Source organism: Lacerta agilis, chromosome 18, assembly GCF_009819535.1.
Source record: "Lacerta agilis isolate rLacAgi1 chromosome 18, rLacAgi1.pri, whole genome shotgun sequence".
NCBI classification, from domain to species: Eukaryota; Metazoa; Chordata; class Lepidosauria; order Squamata; family Lacertidae; genus Lacerta; species Lacerta agilis.
The window spans coordinates 9082513-9102770 of NC_046329.1; the positions used below are offsets into that span (position 1 = coordinate 9082513).

Sequence of the window (20258 nt, forward strand, 5' to 3'; positions counted from 1 at the left end):
GGGAAAAGACGACAAACGCCGTGCATGTTATTCTTCCACCCGGAATTTTTTAAAAATCCACAAAAACTGCAAGGTGTAAAAAAAGGAAAAAAAATTTTTTGGCGCAGCGATCCGAAAAACAAACGATCCGGGCGCAAGTCTGACGGGAGCTGGTTTCGAACTCACGGCCACCTGCCTCCGGGAGGGTAGTTGGGGACGGTCGGGTACTCGGGGAGGCTGTTCCCGGAGAAGTTGCTGAACTGGGCTTCTCGGCTCGGGGGGTCCCGCCATGACCCGGTCTGCCACTCGTCCTGAGCTTTCGAGAAGCTGCCGCCCCCGCCGCGGTAAAGCCGGTGGACCTGGTTTTGGAGAGGGAGGGGAGTTTTAAAGGCGGGTGGAAACGGGAGGATCAGCTAAAGGTTTTGCAGCTTTTTTGCAAAGGGAAAAACCCTGTTTTTTTTAGGATCAGCTAAAAGTTTTGCAGCTTTTTTGCAAAGGGAAAAACCCTGTTTTTTTTAGGATCAGCTAAAAATTTTGCAGCTTTTTTGCAAAGGGAAAACCCCTGTTTTTTTTGAGGATCAGCTAAAAGTTTTGCAGCTTTTTTGCAAAGGGGAAAACCACTGTGTTATTATTAATAATATATATTATATATAATATTAATATTATTAATATATATAATATTATATATAAAAACAGGGCTTTTCCTCTTTGCTTTTCCCCCTTTGCAAAAGGAGCTTTGCTTTTCTCCCTTTGCAAAAAAGCTGCAAAACTTTTAGCTGATCCTAAAAAAAAAAAACCAGGGCTTTCCCCTTTGCAAAAAAGCTGCAAAACTTTTAGCTGATCCTCAGAAAAACAGGGCTTTTCCCTTTGCAAAAAAAAGCTGCAAAACTTTTAGCTGATCCTCAGAAAAACAGGGCTTTTCACTTTGCAAAAAAAGCTGCAAAACCTTTAGCTGATCCTCAGAAAAACAGGGCTTTTCCCTTTGCAAAAAAAGCTGCAAAACTTTTAGCTGATCCTCAGAAAAACAGGGCTTTTCCCTTTGCAAAAAAGCTGCAAAACTTTTAGCTGATCCTCAAAAAAACAGGGCTTTTAGAGGAGGAAAACCAGAAAAATATTTTTTTTTCTTGTTTCCTCCACTAAAAACGAGGTGCGCCCTATGGTCCGGTGCGCCCTATGGAGCAAAATATACAGTATATTATTGTTGTTGTTGTTAATATTATTATTACTACAGTGGGGCACCCTCCCAGCTGGTTGCATTCTCTGGGCACCCAGAAGCCTTCGCGTTAAAAATTCTACAGAGCATCGACACCCATACCCGGCGCCGAAGCCTCACTTACCCGCAGCAGGCAAACTAGCATCACCAGCGCCGAAAACGTGAACATGATGGCCGGGACGAGCATGATCACAGCAGCGCCGACGCTTGTGCCGAAGAACGTCACGGCCGCCAGCCACCCGCTGGAAGAGAAAAAAAGGGGCACCCGGTCACGGCTGGACGGGGAAATCTTGCATTCTGGAGCAGACCTTCTCATGAAATCTTCCTGGCTGATTTTCAGCAGTCCTTGGACGGCATGCATGTTTGCGGTACGATAAGATCGAGGCCCATAAAGGATTTAATTCCCATATTATTAGAAACTAGTAGACATTAAGCCCGTTAAATTAACGGGCGCTGGAACATATGTGGTCAAACATTTGCCCCGAATCCTAGGAACTGTAGTTTTACCTTGCGCAGAGCTGCAGTGCCAAGCGCCCTCAACAAACTACGGTTCCCGAAATTATTTGAGGGGGGTCGTGCACTTTTAAAATGCGTGGCAAGCCTAACTGCACTTTGCAAGGATGGATAGATAGATAATACTTTATTCGGCTATAAGCCCACAAGGTAAAACAAATCAATAAATAAAAACAGCATTTTACATTCTAAAATATCAACTAAAATATTTCAACAACGCATAATCTCCTTCGCATTACTTGCAATCTCTAGATGTGCCGTATTATGGCCTTAAAGATACAAGATGGAGCATAGCGTTTACTAGGTTTTTAATAGTCACGCAGCATTCCATGAAGTCTTTTATACGAAAGAACTGAAATCAGGAATCCGGCAACCTGTAATGTTCTATAAGAGTCAATGTCCTGGAGTAGGAGACGCTGCGTTTTAAAAACAGGAATGACAGTCGTACTTTGGAAGTCGAACGGAATCTGTTCCGGACGTCCGTTCTGCTCCCGAAACGTTCGGAAACCAAAGCGCGGTGTCCGATTGGCCGCGGGAAGCTCCGGCAGCCGGTCGGAAGCCGCGTCAGGCGTCCGGCTTCCAAAAATTAGTTCGCAAACCGGAGCACTCACTTCCGGGTTCGCGGCGTCCGCGAGCCGAGACGTCCGGGGGACTTGGCTGTCCCGACTTCCGAAGCACGACTGCGTATTATAGACTCCATCTTTTCAGAAACTAATGCACTTACCACGCTCCCCGCACGTCAATAAAAGAAAACTTGTTAAAAATGATGTATAGATGGCACATTACCCCAGTTAAACTAGCAAAGATGTATAAGTCGGACAATAAGTGTTGGAAACATAAGGAAAGTGTCGGTACCTTTTATCATGTGTGGTGGGAGTGTAAGAAGGTGAGAATGTATTGGGATATGATATATCATGAGTTAAGAAAAACGTTGAAATATAATTTTGTTAAGAAGCCTGAAGCTTTCTTATTAGGTATTGTAGGTACAGACATTGAAAAGAAGGACATTAGACTTTTCCAATACGCAGTGGCTGCAGCTAGGATTCTTCTAGCACAGAAATGGAAACAAGAAGAATTACCGACGAAAGGAAGAATGGACAGTGAAACTGACTGAATATGCAGAACTGGATAAAATGACGGGAAGAATCCGGGAACAGCGGGACCAGAAATTCATCAAAGGCTGGTTAAAGTTTACGAACTATTTAAAAGACAATTTACAACTAAACACGCTAATAGGATTTCAAGACGTTTTGTGGTTATTGTGTAGATATATTATTGTAAGTAGGGTAGTAAAAGTAAGAAGGAATTTTATGATAACGGAAGCAACGGTTGATTAAAGAAGTATAATATCAAGATATAATTCCGAAAGCCATGTGGAGGGATTGAGTGAAGTCACGGCTTTGAAAGCCAAAGTGGAAAATGTACGAAAATGTATGAATTTTATATTGTAGTAGTATAGTGTAAAAATAATAAAAATTATTTTAAAAAAAAAAAAAACTTACCACGCCCCCCAACCTCCGATGCCGATGGCCTGAATGACGGTCAGGACGAACTGGGCTCCGAAGACGAAGAAGAAAGCCATGAAGTTGAAAGAGCTGTCCGAACTGCGGGAGGAAAGGGAAAAAAGAGAAAGAGGATTCAGCAGAGGCTGGGAGTCCTCAGATGGATGAAAACGTGAAAGTATAAAAAAAAAATGACAGGCAGAATAATGTAATAAATCAGAACTATTAACCGTTGTAAAAGCAGTGGAAGCATATCTAGAACAGTGTTTTTCAACCACTGTTCCGCGGCACACTGGTGTGCCGTGGGAAAAATTGAAAAATTACTTTATATATAGTCAATATAGGCACAGAGCTAATTTTTTTTTAACGTTTTCTAATGGTGGCGTGCCTCGTGATTTTTTTCCATGAAACAAGTGTGCCTTTGGCCAAAAAAGGTTGAAAAACACTGATCTAGAAGATCAACTGTGTATGCTTACTGTTGATTTTCTTTTGTCCTAATTCTTTTCTTTTCCGTTTTCCTCTTTCCACCTTTCTTTCCTTCCCCCCCCCCCTTTTCCTTTCTCTTTTCCGGCTCATTTTTTCCTTACAAACCCTTCTTCTTTTCTTTCACTTTCGATCATCATCCTACTTGGGCTACAACTAGAATATCAATGATGGAAAGTGACTTTTTAATGTACTTTTTCTTTGTCTTTTGTTTTGGGTTGTTTTTTTTTGGATGCTGGTGATGTTTTAAATTGGTATTTGCATATGTATTATTTAAGTTGGTATTTGCATATGTATTAAATTGGTATTTGCCGCCCAGAGTGGCTGGGGAGACCTGGCCAGATGGGCGGGGTATTAATAATAAATTATTATTATTATATGTAAGTATTTTGAATTAGTAATAAAGATTTGTTTATATATATAAAAAAAAAACACTGCGGACAGAGGGCCTTCTCGGTGGTGGCGCCTGCCCCGTGGAATGCCCTCCCGCCAGATGTCAAGGAAACAACGATCGGACTTTTAGGAGGCATCTGAAGGCAGCCCTGTACAGTGGAACCCCGGGTTACGCACACCCCCCATACGGCAGACGTTTGAGTTGCGAACGCCCACAACCCGGAAGCGTTTCCGGAGCGCGTGCAACCCCGGGATGCGCAGTAGCGTTCGGCGCACTTCGCGCATGCGCAGAAGCACTCAAATCGCGCTTCTTCCGGGGTTTTTTTTTTAGTTTGTTTCTTTTCATGCATTCGTGATAAGCCACTGTTATAGGGAAACTCTTAAACGTTGGTTGTTTTGTTATGTTTATAGATATGTTCAATAGAGACAATTTATGCTACCCGAGTTAGGAAGAGAGCAGAGGGAATTGTCGCAGATCCTTTACATCCTGGTCATCATCTGCTTGATTCACTTCCATCCGGACGTCGCTACAGGACTTCATATACAAAATCGGCCAGGCACAAGAATAGTTTTTTCCCTTGTGCCATTAAATTGTTAAATTCGTAGTTGTATAGCTTAAGGGGAGGTAAAATATGGGTGGGGTTTCTTTGCTTCTTTGTATTGTGAGAGGAACAGCGTCTGTATGTTTACATTGCAATGTAGCCGAAACAAATTCCAAGTATGTTGGAAAATGTACTTGGCCAATAATAAATTATTCCTATTCCTATTCATATGTTGTTGTTAAAAGTTTGCTGTTTTATTGAGGTTTCACGATTTGTTGGATATAATGAAAAATAAAGAACGGAAACTGGCCAATAATCCCTGCTCTTCCACAACGCCTACAAAAGTTCTCTTGGGAATCGGGATGATAAAAAGGTTTAAAGGAGGGTTTTGGAAATAGGATACATGAAAAAATCATTATAGACAGATAATCGGTTTTAGGAGGCTGTGAGTTTAGTTCGGCAGTGTTTTAAGTTAGAATTAAGAGATCGGGAGAGGAGAAGAGAAAGGTTTGGGAAGGGGGAAATAAGAGGAAAGAGAGGAAGGGAGGTCCTACATTTTCCTTTATCCCACCCCGAAAATGTAAGGATTTTGAAATGTAATAGAAATGCAAATAGGCAGAAACAAAAAAATAAGAAGTTCTCTCAGGCGGTTCAGATAATATATAAAACAATAATAAAAATAATAATTATAATTAAAAGTTTGATGTTTTATTGTGGTTTCGTAAGGCAGCGAGTGCGGAAGACGCCGCTCCAGAACTCTGCAAGGAGAAAGGTAGCACTTTGGGAGCCAGTTTCTTGATGGACTAGATTTCTCCTTGCAGAGAGGTTTTAAATAATAACAACAAAAATGTGCCCATCCACAGGGCTCTTAGCAACATCGGTCCTGGAGATTTTTGGGGGTGGGGGTAAATGCAGGTGGGAGGGCCATTTACCGAAAGGCTTTGTAGAGCGGCCGGAACCAGCAGACGTAACCGCAGGGGCTGAAAGCGAGGAGCCAGAGGAGCGCCAGGCCAAAGTTGGCTCCGGAACCGCCGGCGATCCACCAGGCCAGGCAGGCGATGAGATTGACGCCCAAGGTGATGCAGTAGACTGTGGAAGAAGGGAGAGAGAAAAAGGGAAAAGAAAAGAAATGTCTTAAGGCAACAGAAACAGGGTTTGATTTTTCCCCCCCTGGAAAGAGGGTGTTTTTCCTGCACTGCACCGAGGAGACAGAGCTCAGCGAGTCCAGCATCTGTATAGCTCAGTTGGGTACGGCGTTAGGCTGATTAACGCCATGGTTGAGGGTTCGATCCCCATATGGGACACAGCTGCAAATTCATTCATATATATATATATATATATATATATATATATATATATATATATATATTATTGGTTTTTGCACGTTTTCCAAACATAGGTAAAGGGTAAAGGGACCCCTGACCGTTAGTTCCAGTCGCGGACGACTCTGGGGTTGCGGCACTCATCTCGCTTTACTGGCCGAGGGAGCCGGCGTCCAGCTTCCGGGTCACGTGGCCAGCATGACAAAGCCGCTTCTGGCGAACCAGAGCAGCGCACGGAAACGCCGTTTACCTTCCCGCCAGAGCGGTACCTATTTATCTACTTGCACTTTGACGTGCTTTCGAACTGCTAGGCGGGCAGGAGCTGGGACCGAGCAACGGGAGCTCACCCCGTCATGGCGGGGATTCGAACCGCCGACCTTCTGATCGGAAAGCCCAAGGCCCTGTGGTTTAGACCACAGCGCCACACGCTGGTGCTGATTAACGCCATGGTTGCGGGTTCGATCCCCATATGGGACACAGCTGCAAATTCCTTTTATATATGTATGTATGTATGTATGTATGTATATGTATGTTTTATTTACGGCCATTGGCCCAACACATAAAAATACAATTCCAAAACAACCTATAATATTTAAAACCTTCGCCAGAGGCTGAAACCCTCTGCTCGTTACTAAATAAAAGCAGAGACTGTCCGACTATCTATTTTCGCATTTTGGCTCCTGGGTTATATAATATAATTTTTATAGGTTTTTGCACATGTTTTCCAAACATAAAATCCCATCTTATACAGCAGTGTTTTTCAACCTTTTTTGGGCAAAGGCACACTTGTTTCATGAAAAAAATCACGAGGCACACCACCATTAGAAAATGTTAAAAAAATTAACTCTGTGCCTATATTGACTATATATAAAGTAATTCTCTTGAATAGGAATCAAATAAACAAATTTTTCCCACGGCACACCAGGCAACATCTCGCGGCACACTAGTGTGCCACGGAACAGTGGTTGAAAAACACTGTTATACAGTCATATCTCGGGCCGCGTTCGGCACGTGTTACGAACGCGCCGAACCCGGAAGTACCAGAACAGTTTACTTCCAGGTTTCGGCGCGCGCATGTATAAACAGAAGCGCTAAATCGCGCTTAGCACATAAGAGCCGAATGGCGCCGCACGCGTGCGCAGATTCAGCGCTTCAGGTTGCGCACACACATACAGACACACACTTTAATTGAATAAAAATCCAGTACGCTGCAGACAATGCTTCCCCCCCCCCCCCGGTGGAAACTTACAGATCCATAAGTGATAGATCCTTCTCACCAGCGTCTGATGGTCGATGGGAATCTCATCGGCAAAGTTCTGGTAGAAGCACGGCTTCAGCGGGATGAATTTGGGGAGCGGAGGGAAGTTGTTCACTTTCTCTGGGGAAAGAACGAGAAATACCCCAAGTGGGGGGGGGGAAGAGGGTGGGTTTGCGAAACGGCGCTTGTTGGTCTGCCATAGTCAAAACAAAATTAAAAATAAAAAAATTCCTTCCAGTAGCACCTTAGAGACCAACTAAGTATGTTTTTGGTATGAGCTTACGTGTGCATTTATCAAGGGTGCAGTTCCACAATGGCAGAGGAATGCACATGCCAAGCAGTGATATGTGCAAGGCAAATTGTGTGGGGCATTCTCCAACTGAAGCCATGTTCATTAATTTCAGCAGGTATACTCTGTATAATATATAGTTGAACGCCACTCTATGAAATTGCTCCCTAACTCACTCTGGTTGCTGCATTCCCCTGTAACATGGGACCAATGGCAATGCCAGGGACAGAGTGCAGACCCAAGGCCCTATGACCCCAAATGACTCTGAAAACAGCAACAGCCAAGGGTCTAGCTGACTGCCATCTGAGTTTACATCATTTAGGTCCCCCAAAAGGAGAGTGGCAGTGACTGTGGCCAATCATTGGGGTCAGAGAGCCAATGGGGACACTGATGCAGCTTGTGGGGGGGGGGAGAGAGGAAGCATTGGAAAAAAATTAGAGGGTAGTGACTGCCATGCTCTTGTGCGGTTGGTGGCCTCCAAATAACCAAGAAGTATTTTAAACACATAGCGCTTCTCCAGTCTGAAATCAGCCCTGCTTAAAAGGATCAGGAAGGAGACAATGGGAAAAGCCTTTGTTTCAGACCTTGTATGTAGAACCATTGACAGGGCTAGATGGACCAATGCCAGGACTCGGTGGAAGACAATCTGTTTATATGCAATAAGGATGCGATCGACAAGCAACTTCCATTCCAATTCCTACACAGAACGTCTACTACTGTTGTTTATTTATCTGGCACCATCGATGTACATAGAAAAAAACAAGAAGAGCAAGAGGGAAAGAAATTCTGCCCCAAAGAAATTTTTCATTCTGAGGGGGTGCATGGGGTGGGGAGGGGGAGAGACAAAAAGGGGATATAAGTAGAGAGGAGGCTGGAGTGGCAAAGGGAAAGGCAACAAGCTACTTTCCGCAGACGGATTCAGGAACGTTTGAGGAGCTGCCTCCTTCAAATTAAATGCAAAGCCCCCGCCACCATCTTGAGAAGAAATCAAATCTTATACAGATCAGGATTCAATCAGGAATTTCCCCTGACTACCCCTTGAAACATTTTGTTTTGTTTTGTTTTCTTTATGCAGGCTAGCCAGGGTTAGAGGTGAAAATTAGCATTTAAATGGAGAAAAGTATTGATGGCACTCATGGGAGATTGTTTCATCTTGGCTGCCTTTCCACTGAGATTATTATTATTTTTAAATATCTAGGGACTTTCCTCCAAGGCAGGCAGTTCAAGATAGGATTGCTTCTCCCCACAGAGCTCCCCCCACCCAAAGAGGCTTTTAAGGATTGCACCAATATTTTATTATTTTATCTTTTAAAGGTGTGGTTCTGGTTCAAGATTCCATTTGTATGTTCTGAATGGGAAGGAAGTTGAGGGATCAGTTGCTGCAGAGTTCAGACTTGTCTCTGATCTTGTCTCCAGTGACAGGGCAGGAAAAAGACAACAGGACCGGAGAGCTGGGTTCTGTTCTCGAGACCCTTGGCTACTCAATGGCTGATGGCAATGGGCTGGATGGATTGACCTTTAATAAGTCCCACAGCCAGAAATTGCAGTGTGAAGAGGCCCAAAGCACAGGAATCATTGCAGAAGCTCACAAACATAACCTGAGCAGTAAAATTAATTGAAAACAAACAACTAACTTAATAAAAAGGCAACATCATAAACAAACTCCACGGATCAGACAGCACCGGCAGCCCAACTGAATGAAACAGTTTTAGCGGTCCTGAAGGCTACAGAGAAGGGGCTAAAGCAGGGGTAGGCAACCTAAGGCCCGTGGGCCAGATGCAGCCCAATCGCCTTCTAAATCTGGCCTGTGGATGGTCTGGGAATCAGCATGTTTTTACCTGAGTAGAATGTGTGCTTTTATTTAAAATGCATCTCTGGGTTATTTGTGGGGCCTGCCTGGTGTTTTAACATGAATAGAATATGTGCTTTTATTTAAAATGCATCTCTGGGTTATTTGTGGGGCATAGGAATTAGTTCATCGCCCCCCCCCCCAAAAAAATAGTCCGGCCCACCACATGGTCTGAGGGACGGTGGACCGGCCCACGGCTGAAAAAGGTTGCTGACCCCTGGTCAAAAGCAACCTTCCAAGCAGGGATAGAAGAGAAATACATCCACTCTGCGTGCATTTAAAGGTCAACCTACCAAATCCACACTTTCAAAACAATACACAAACCACAAAGCTGCCATTCTTCAAAATTCACACTTCTCTGGGTTCTGCAGATGAGTAACGTGTACAAACATGAACACACTGTGGTTAAGTGTGGCTGTCATGGACTGGTTGGATGCAGAGGAATGGCTTCACTAGAAGAACTTAAGAGGTGGGTAGGATGAATCATGCTGGAGAAGCTGGTCCTTCAGACATAGTGGATCCAAAATGGACCTGACTTTGAAGGCAATAACCAGAACTTTGAATGGGGTTTGGCAACCCACCAGGAGACAATGCAGGTTAAAAAGCAATGGAGCAAATAACCGGCCCTCATCAATCGTTCTGAGCTGGCCATAGTTTCCAAACAGGCACTCATTGCCATTTCTGCAAAGACAAAGCCCATCTAACATGCAGGAAATGCCTGGCCAGGGATTATCACATGACTATGATGGGATAATAAGCAACCTGGGGGGGGGGGGCAATGAATCAGCAAACAGTCATGTCACACAGCAGCAGACATACTGTGTCTACACTCTTCTCCTAGGGAATTTATTTCATGGATAAATAAATTCCCCCCTACCCCAAACTAGACACTACAGGTTAATTAAGGAAGAGTATGAGAGAGGCAGGTTGAACACCTTCAAACTTGCTGCATGTTGCTTCCAAAAGCATTCTCTGACTCGACAGGGTCCTCTTAGCCTCCCACAAAGTGCTGTGGCAAAGCAGGAAGGAAAAATCCCCTCCTTTGCCAAGTGGAACTTTATAGGGCATTAAAGAAACACCCTCCACACTTATCTAAATCTTTAATTAGTTCTATAATATACTGATGATATCAGGCCTAATTAAATTTATACAGATAAAGGGCAATGAAATTCTAACCAAGTGAGCTGGAAAGTACATATTAAACAGTAAATTTAATGGTTCAGGCCGATAAGTGCAATTTCCTACACAAAAACTAAATTGAATTTAGTGTGTTGTATTCAAATTGATTTTGCATGTGCAAATTATTCGGGAGGAGGGGCAGGGAGGGAGGAGAAAGAGAGAGCTGGGATCTTGTTCATATATCAGTAAAACTGCTAATCCAGTCAATTTAAACATCACTTATTAATGCTTGCCATTGCACGTAAGTCAGGCAGATTTGCATTTTTACTGCACAAAGGACAAAAATTATCTGAACTGGATGCCACTTTATAAAGAATATTAAGCGACTACCCTCCTTGCAAATAAGGGGGGAGAGGTGGAAATGCAATGCCTCCCTGAAGAAGAGGAAGGAGACAGTCAGCACTTTGGTGGAAAAAGGCAAACGACAAGAGTGCGCCAGTCAGCACAAAATAAAATACAATTTTAGCTGCCCGCTGGGAAGAACAAATGCAGCAGAGAGCAGCCTGGCGTGCGAAACACGAACAGTGTGGGAAGTGGACCCAGATGCTGAAACAAAGGGGCTATTGTGATTTATCATGTATACAGCGCTTGTAATCACTGGGTGCTTTATTATATATAGCGCCTTTGCCTTCAGAAGAAACCATGATCCCATTTCACAGACAGGGAACTGAGGCTGAGAGATAGCTTGGTGGCAGATGAAGCTGATTTGTATGAAGGCCATATGGCTCAGCATGGTCTTCTCTGGCAAGAAGGGACCCTCCCAAGGTCTCAGGTAAACCAGGGTCGAACATCTTGCCCAGATGTAGGCAGAACCTGACATCAGGTCTTGGACAGCAGAGATGGGATCAGGCTCAATATAAGAGAGCACACAGAAGGGGGGTGGGAAATGGGAAGGCAAGGAAGAAGGGTGTAGAGCGAGGCTTCAAGGAAAGGTTCACATAGAGGCTGAAGGTCACTTAGGACCAAAGACCCCAAACCAGCTGCAGGAAGATGAAGATGGGGGTGAGGAATAGGTAAGTTGTTCTGGGCAGACAATGCCAACTGTCTTCTTGGGAATGGTATCTTCGGGGGGGGGGGGGAGCTGAGGGGTGTAAAGGCCTGGAGAGCCAAATGAACCCCAGTTGTGCCCCATTCCAAAGCAGCAGGACAGGACAGAAGAGAAGATTCTGAATGGGCAAAGGCAGAAGAAAACATTTTGGCACCTGGGGTGGAAAATCCAAATGGCCCCACTAATGAACATGGGTAAAATCTGGGAATACTCTCTAGGGCCGTCTGCCATGCATGCTTCACTGAAATGAACCAACCTTGGTCTGGGGCAGCTCTGGTTACTTTTAATGACTCCAGTGCAATCCCAATGGGCTTGTAGGTCCAAAACATCTGGAAGGTATCAGCACTTGGTGTTCCTAGGGGGACGAGTCTGCTGCGTCCACAATTCCCCATAAGGCCTCATAGTCTGCATCCTTAAACATGATTTCCATTCACTTCAGACTCTTTTGCTACTGGCTGTTGCCCTTTATTTGCAGCGGTGATACAATTTTATACGGAGTAGATGTCTATTGTATGCAAGGCACAGAGCTTAATAGTGTCAGATGTTAACACAGCTACGCACAGCAGATTGCACTGAAGTTCTATATCCTTAATAGATTAGATCTCTGGTCAGTTGCTGTTGTTTTTTTAAAAAAGAAAACAGCTGCAAACTACCTCTGCAGATTGCAATAATACATTAGGAGAAAACTGCAGAAGGAGAGAAGTTTCTGGAACATATTGCTGCTCTCCCTCAGTCTTTTATATCTATTTTCAAGAAAGAAAGAAAGAGAGGAATGAAGGAGGTACAGAAGGATCATTTAGAGCAGTGTCTTCAGCCTTGGGTCCCCAGGTGTCATTGAACTACAATGCCAGTTTGGTGTAGTGGTTAAGAGCGGCAGACTTGTAATCTGGGGAACCGGGTTCGTGTCCCCGCTCCTCCGCATGCAGCTGCTGGGTGACCTTGGGCTAGTCACACTTCTCTGAAGTCTCTCAGCCCCACTCACCTCACAGAGTGTTTGTTGTGGGGGAGGAAGGGAAAGGAGGATGTTAGCCGCTTTGAGACTCCTTCGGGTAGTAAAAAGCGGGATATCAAATCCAAACTCTTCAAACTCTTCTATCACGCCCAGTCAGCTTACTCAATGGTCACAGTTCAGGGAAGTTGTAGTCCAACAACATCTGGGGACCCAAGGTCGAAGGACATAGATTTAGAGAGGGTACGGGAGTCATCTTTTCCTCAGATGCAAGCCACAAGAGCACCCACCTTTTTCTGCTCCTTCCTGGAAGAGGCCTCATATTGGCAGAAAACCATCTAAGACAGTGGTGTCCAAACTTTTTTCAAATAGGGCAGATTTGATGAAGTGAAGGGCTGTGAGGGCCGACCAAAGGGCCAACCACAGTTGTTAACCTTTTTTAAGGATTTAAGTTTTTTTTTAGGATTTTACCCCAGGAAATAAACTGCCACAGGGGCCAGATTAAGCCCCCAAAACGGACTTTGGGCATGCCTGATCTAAGAGGTATACAAAAGGGAGCCATTATGGGTGGCTGATCAGCATGTGTGTTACCGGAGGGAGAATCATAGAATCCTAGAGTTGGAAGAGACCACAAGGGCCATCCAGTCCAGCCCCCTGCCAAGCAGGAAACACCATCAAAGCATTCCTGACAGATGGCTGTCAAGCCTCCGCTTCAAGACCTCCAAAGAAGGAGACTCCACCACACTCCTTGGCAGCAAATTCCACTGTCCAACAGCTCTCACTGTCAGGAAGTTCTTCCTAATGTTTAGGTGGAATCTTCTTTCTTGTAGTTTGAATCCATTGCCCCGTGTCCGCTTCTCTGGAGCAGCAGAAAACAACCTTTCTCCCTCCTCTATATGACATCCTTTGATATATTTGAACATGGCTATCCTATCACCCCTTAACCTTCTCTTCTCCAGGCTAAACATACCCAGCTCCCTAAGCCGTTCCTCATAAGGCATCATTTCCTGGCCTTGGACCATTTTGGTTGCCCTCCTCTGGACACGTTCCAACTTGTCAGTATCCTTCTTGAACTGTGGTGCCCAGAACTGGACACAGTATTCCAGGTGAGGTCTGACCAGAGCGGAATACAGTGGTACTATTACTTCCCTTGATCTAGATGCTGTACGAGGTACAGTTGTACCTCGGTTTCCGAATGCCAAAAACCCAGAAGCGATTGCTCCCGTTTCCGAACGCGCCCCGGAAGTCGAACGGCTTCCGCTGCATGTGTTGTTTTTTCCAATCGAACTTGCAGCCGGCCCCTTCTGCGCCTCGGCTCTCGAACGTTTCGGAAGTCGAACGGTCTTCCGAGACGGATCACGTCCGAGAACCGAGCTACTGCCGTATTACTAATAATGTGCAATATACGATGTTATCGGGGGCGTCGAAGAGAAGAGACAAAAGGCGAAAAGGCTCAAACCGAATCGATCGCCGGCACAGGACCCACCCACCGCAGACCGGCAGCGCGGGAGACTCAAAACCGTTCCCGTGAATCTCGTTACCTGCCATTTCGTTCTTCGGGTGTTTCCCACGGGGCAGTTTTCAAGTCAGAGCCGACCCTGCGAGAGACAAAAACAAACAAACAAACGAATTCTGAACCTCAGCAAGAACATTTTTCGTTTCTTCGGGGCCAGAGGACGCCCACCTATATGGAAAGAAAGTTAACTCGGCAAAGAACGAAAACAGCAAAGCAGTGTTTCATCGACCCCGATGAACCAAATACTTAGCAACGCAGGTGACTTAATGTCAAGAAATATCACAGAGTTTTAGAGCTGGGAGGGACCCCCAAAGGTCATCCAGCCCAACCCCCTACAATGCAGGAATCTCGACTTAAAAGCATCCATGACAGATGGACATCCAACCTCTGCTTAAAAAACTCCAAGGAAGGAGAGTCCGTCACCACGGCCAAACGGCTCCTACTGTCGGAAAGTTCTTCCTGATGTTGAGTCGGAATCTCCTCTCTTGTCACCTGAAGCCACGGGTTCGAGTCCCGCCCTCCGGAGCAGGAAGAAAACAAGCTTTCTCCCTCTTCCCTTCAGATATTGGAAGGTGGCTCTCCTAACTCCTCTCGGTCTCCTCTTTTCCAGGATAAATATACCCAGCTCCTTCAACCGTTCCTCATCGGGCTCGGTTCCCAGAACCCTCTGCACGTCAACACCCTCCTTAAAATTGTGGTGCCCAGAACTGGACACAGGACCCCAGGCGTGGTCTGACCAAGGCGTAACAGAGCCAAGACGACGACTTCCCTTGATACGGACAAGTTACGAGAAAGGAGATTCCGACTAAAAAACAGGAATAACTTCCCATCGTCTGGCAGTGGAACGGGTTGTGGAAAGAGGGTCTTCGGTAACTGGGGCTCTCCCCCCGATTTGCCCACCCGTAAACTCCGACACGCAGCGGGTTAACGCGGCCACGCTCCGCGAAAACCAGCCACAGCCTCCTCCTTTCATCCGGGCAGACAGAAGACCCCTTTGTGTTGGGTGCCTTTTTTTTCCAAAAAGCACCCAGGGACAGTAATACAAAGAGGCGTGTGTGTGTGTCTCTTTCTCTGCTCAGAAAAAGCCATTTTTTAATTTTTTTAGCCGAGCAAAACAGGAGCGGCTCTGCTAGAGGGAGGGAGGGTTTCAGCCTAGCATTAAAAAAAACCTCAAACCACTGAGAATATTCGCGGCTCTGTGGAAGAGGCACCTCTATGACCCAGGACGGAATGCCTCTTTCGAATAGAAGCATTCCTCCAATGGTACCTGGGGGGCGACGAATGACGACAACACACGTTTCTCGTCCAGGAAGACGTATTCCCTTCTCTTAGGAATGAATGGCTCTCCTAAATTTATTCATCCCCCCATCTTTTCCATGCGCTAAGGGAGTGGGCTCCATGGTCACTGCAGATGGTGACAGCAGTCACGAAATTAGAAGACGCCTGCTTCTTGGGAGGAAAGCAATGACAAACCTAGACAGCATCTTAAAAAGCAGAGACATCACCTTGCCGACAAAGGTCCGTATAGTTAAAGCTATGGTTTTCCCAGTAGTGATGTACGGAAGTGAGAGCTGGACCATCAAGAAGGCTGATCGCCGGAGAATTGATGCTTTTGAATTATGGTGCTGGAGGAGACCCTTGAGAGTCCCATGGACTGCAAAAAGATCAAACTTATCCATCCTTAAAGAAATCAGCCCTGAGTGCTCAGTGGAAGGACAGATCCTGAAGCTGAGGCTCCAAGACTTTGGCCACCTCATGAGAAGAGAAGACTCCCTGGAAAAGACCCTGATGTTGGGAAAGATGCAAGGAGAAGGGGACGACAGAGGATGAGATGGTGGGACAGTGTTCTCGAAGCTACTAACATGAGTTTGGCCAAACCGCGGGAGGCAGTGAAGGATAGGCGTGCCTGGCGTGCTCTGGTCCATGGGGTCACGAAGAGGCGGACACGACTGAACGACTGAACAATGGAGTGTATCTCAAACTTGGCTCGCCCAATGTCTAGGGAGCCGCACTCAGGAGAAGCCTGATTTAAAAGAGCTGCACAGCTATTGCACAACAAATTCAAGGGTGGGCTAGACACTTCGGAGACTTCTGGGGGTCAACAATGTTCCCAAGGCAGCCCCGCACCGACGCTGGCCTGTAAAAGTAAAGGGACCGCTGACCGTTAGGTCCAGTCGCGGACGACTCTGGGGTTGCGGCGCTCATCTCGCGTTACTGGCCGAGGGAGCCGGCTTCCATCTTCCGGGTCATGTGGCCAGCAGGACTAAGCCGCTTCTGGCGAACCAGAGCAGCGCACGGAAACGCCGTTTACCTTCCCGCCGGAGCGGTACCTATTTATCTACTTGCACTTTTGACGTGCTTTCGAACTGCTAGGTGGGCAGGAGCTGGGACCGAGCAACAGGAGCTCACCCCGTCATTGCGGGGATTCGAACCGCAGACCTTCCGATCGGCAAGCGCTAGGCTCTGTGGTTTAACCCACAGCGCCACCTGCGCAAACCGCTCGCCGATTTAGCCGCCAAGCACCATCTTCCCGCGCCAACTGTTTTTCTGCTTTAAAAAGGAAACGAAAGGTCTATTCTAGATGTCCTAGTTTCCTGCCATTACGGATGGATGAAAAATATGCCTTGCCGAGGTCGCGAAAGCCGAGGGAACATCCGTCGCATTCCCGGAAAAACTCATCCTGATCAGGGAACGCCATTTCAGTTATTCTGTTTTAAAGGGACTTTTTTATTTTTGCTATATTTTAAATTGATTTAGGCAGGCTACACCAATGGCAGCCTCTCTTCTTAAATCAGTCAACCCCACACTGTGTGTTTTTAAATGACTCTTATAAACAGAACTGCAGCTTAAGGGTGCCAGGACTCACAGCTTCCTTTACAAGCAACAATTCCCAGGATTCGTCTACTTTTAATAGAGCCACAGAGAATCGTGGGAACTGTAGTTCAAGGGTGCCGGGAAGGAACCGTAGCTCTGGGAGGTCTGTGCCCTCGGCAAACTACCGTTCCGGGGAGACAAGGACTCTTCATGCCACTTCCGACAGTCATGGCTCCCCGTGGGAACTATAGCTCAAGGGTGCCGACCTTCCAGAGCTACAAGTCCCAGCACCTTCAAACTACAGTTCCCAGGATTCTCAATTGAAGTTGGACACAGTGGGACTTGCTTCCGAGTAAACCGATGGAGGGGATCGGCTCTGAAAGGACTTCCACCTGTAAAATGAATGAGACAAAAACTCTCCCCTGCCAACCTTCTGATCGACAAGCCCTGAGCTCTGTGGTTTAGACCACAGCGCCACCCGTTTATTATCCATACACACCCTTTTTAAAAATATTTATGCCTGGTGCTTAGGAAAGCAGTAAGCAACTGATGTTTAAATAAATGTTTGGAGCATTAGATACTTCTTGACCAAGCCCCAGTTGTTCAAAGCGTAAATAAATAAAAAAACTAGGAAAAACCAACTGCTGCATATCAAACACAATGCACTGCAAAAAACCAACTAAAGGAAATATAATTTTTGCTGCAAAGTCAAGCCTAACAAATATAATTGCACTATTCTATGAGCTTGTCTCAGGGCGGTGCACAAATATAACTTAACTAATAATAGTAATGATGATAATGATAATAATATTTGTTTGTTTGTCTTGTTTGTTTGAACCCCGCCCATGTGACTGGCTTGGCCCAGCCACCTCTGGGCAGCTTCCAGCATAAATGAAAGCATATCGAAAGCAACTGTTGCATAGCACAGTGTTTTTCAACCACTGTTCCGCAGCACACTAGTGTGCCGCGAGATGTTGCCTGGTGTGCGGTGGGGAAAATTGAAAAATTACTTTATATATAGTCAATATAGGCACAGAGTTAACTTTTTTAACATTTTCTAATGGTGGTGTGCCTTGTGATTTTTTTCATGAAACAAGTGTGCCTTTGCCCAAAAAAGGTTGAAAAACACTGGCATAGCAAATGCACCGCAGCAAAAAACCAACTAAAGCAAATGCAATTATTGCTGCAAAGTCAAGTCTAACAAATATAATTGCACTATTCTGTGAGCTTGTCTCAGGGCGGTGTACAAATAAAATAGTAACAGTGATAATGAAAATAAATTATTATTATTATTATTATTATTATTTGTAACCCCCCATCTGACTGGCTTGCCCCAGCCATCTCTGGGCAGCTTTCAGCAAATACCCAAACCAACTGTTGCATAGCAAACTCAATGCACTACAGTACTGCAAAACCAACTAAAGCAAATGCAATTATTGCTGCAATGTCACGTCTAACCGATATAATTGCACTATTCTATGAGCCTGTCTCAGGGCGGTGCACAAATATAATTATTATTAATAATAATAATAATAGTGATAATGACAACAACAACAATAAATATTATTTATTCGTACCCCGCCCATCTGACTGGCTTGCCCCAGCCATCTCTGGGCAGCTTTTTCAGCATAGACCCAAACCAACTGTTGCACAGCGAACCTCAATGCACTACACTACTGCAAAACCAACTAAAGCAAATGCAATTATTGCTGCAATGTCACGTCTAACCAATATAATTGCACTATTCTATGAGCCTGTCTCAGGGCGGTGCACAAATATAATTAATAATAATAATAATAATAATAGTGATAATGACAACAACAACAACAACAATAAATATTATTTATTCGTACCCCGCCCATCTGACTGCCTTGCCCCAGCCATCTCTGGGCAGCTTCCAGCAAATACCCAAACCAACTGTTGCATAGCAAACTCAATGCAGGGCTGCAAAACCAGCTAAAGCAAATGCCATCATTGCTGCAAACTCATGTCTAACCGATATAATTGCACTATTCTGTGAGCCTGTCTCAGGGTGGTGCACAAATATAATTAATAATAATAATAATAATAATAGTGATAATGACAACAACAACAATAAATATTATTTAATCGTACCCCACCCATCTGACTGCCTTGCCCCAGCCATCTCTGGGCAGCTTTTTCAGCATACTGTATACCCAAACCAACTGTTGCACAGCGAACTCAATGCACGGCTGCAAAACCAACATGAAGCAAATGCAAACATTGGTGCAAAGTCTCTTGCAAACAGAATTGCAATACCCTGGGAGCTTCCCCGGCCTCGGCACATCCAGCCCAGCAATGGCAACCGTTGCAAACGGAGCCCTCCCCCCGCTTGCACACGCGCCGGTCGTGCAACACGCGCCCTTTGCCCGGGCTCCTGGTGCAAGCCCCGCCCCCACCCGCCCCAGCCAGCCAATCAGCGGCGTCCCTGGGCCTGAGGGGCGTTGGGGGAAGCGGGAGCCGCGGCTCCGGGGTCCGTTACCTCCGCCGACGCGTCTCCCAGCATCTGCCGCTGCCGCCGACGACGCTGCCCTTCGCTCTTTTTTCCCGGAGCTTTTTTTCCCCAGCCCTCCGGTTCCCCGCGGTGCGCCTCTGGGAGTCGTAGTCCTCGAAGAGGCTTCCCTCATAGGGCGTCGCGGGAGGCGGGACTGCAACTCCCATCGGCCACCGCGGCCGGTCACGGGACGGCCGTCGGCGGGCGGACGCCTAAAGAAGTGACAGCGAAGAAAAGAACGTAGACTTTTCTTTTAAACTCGCACGCGGGGACGGAGTTCCGGGATTCGTCTGGAAAGGAAGAAGCTTCACGCGGAGCCAAGGGCGGCAAGCAGGTCCCAGACTTAAGCCCAAAACAATATAAAAGACTCATTCCATCCAGTGGTATCGGGGGGGGGAGGTGTTGCCCCGGGTTCCTCATTCGCGTGTGCGAGGGAGTTCTGTAGCTGTAAAATAAGATGAGCAAGTCTTGATTTTTCTTATCTCTACGAAAGGAGAAAGAAAGGGGAAAGGGAGGCTACGGTGTCTCGGTTGGGACAGAATTGCTGGAATGCAAACTAGCCATAAAGACATGCAGCTACTCTATCGGAACTCAGACGTCTCCTGCAATAACTTAGGGCACTGTTTCTCAACCTTGGGTCTCCAGCTGTTTTGGGACTACAACTCCCATCATCCTTAGCTTGCAGGGCCGGGGATGATGGGAGTTGTAGTACCAAAACAGCTGGAGAACCAAGGTTGAGAAACACAGCCCTAAGGGCCGTGTTTTGTGCGCAACGACAATGATATACTGTATTGGGATCAATGCTGATTGCCAAACTAATGCTTACTTATTTATACCAACAACAAAAAACAAAATTTGCACAATAGAATAGAATAGAATAGAATAGAATTTATT

The 20258-nt window shown here is 45.8% G+C and overlaps 1 protein-coding gene across 1 annotated transcript; it reads right to left on the reverse strand.

Annotated features, from left to right (window-relative positions):
- Positions 1-96: 96 nt before the first annotated feature.
- Positions 97-19413, reverse strand: SCAMP4 (secretory carrier membrane protein 4). The gene is made up of 7 exons (XM_033136845.1): positions 19353-19413; positions 14061-14117; positions 7197-7325; positions 5558-5714; positions 3208-3309; positions 1317-1434; positions 97-338 (listed from the first exon to the last, which is right to left on the reverse strand). The coding sequence occupies exons 2-7, from the start codon at positions 14065-14067 to the stop codon at positions 162-164; spliced, it is 690 nt and encodes a 229-aa protein (XP_032992736.1). The 5' UTR covers positions 14068-14117; positions 19353-19413; the 3' UTR covers positions 97-161.
- Between the last annotated feature and the right edge of the window lie 845 nt (positions 19414-20258).

Coding starts and splice junctions, on each gene's coding strand:
- SCAMP4 (XM_033136845.1), bottom strand. Junction 1,435..3,207: donor ATCGGAGGTTGGGGGGCGTG/GTAAGTTTTTTT, acceptor TTTCTCTTCCAG/CGGGTGGCTGGCGGCCGTGA. Junction 339..1,316: donor TGCTAGTTTGCCTGCTGCGG/GTAAGTGAGGCT, acceptor CTCCAAAACCAG/GTCCACCGGCTTTACCGCGG.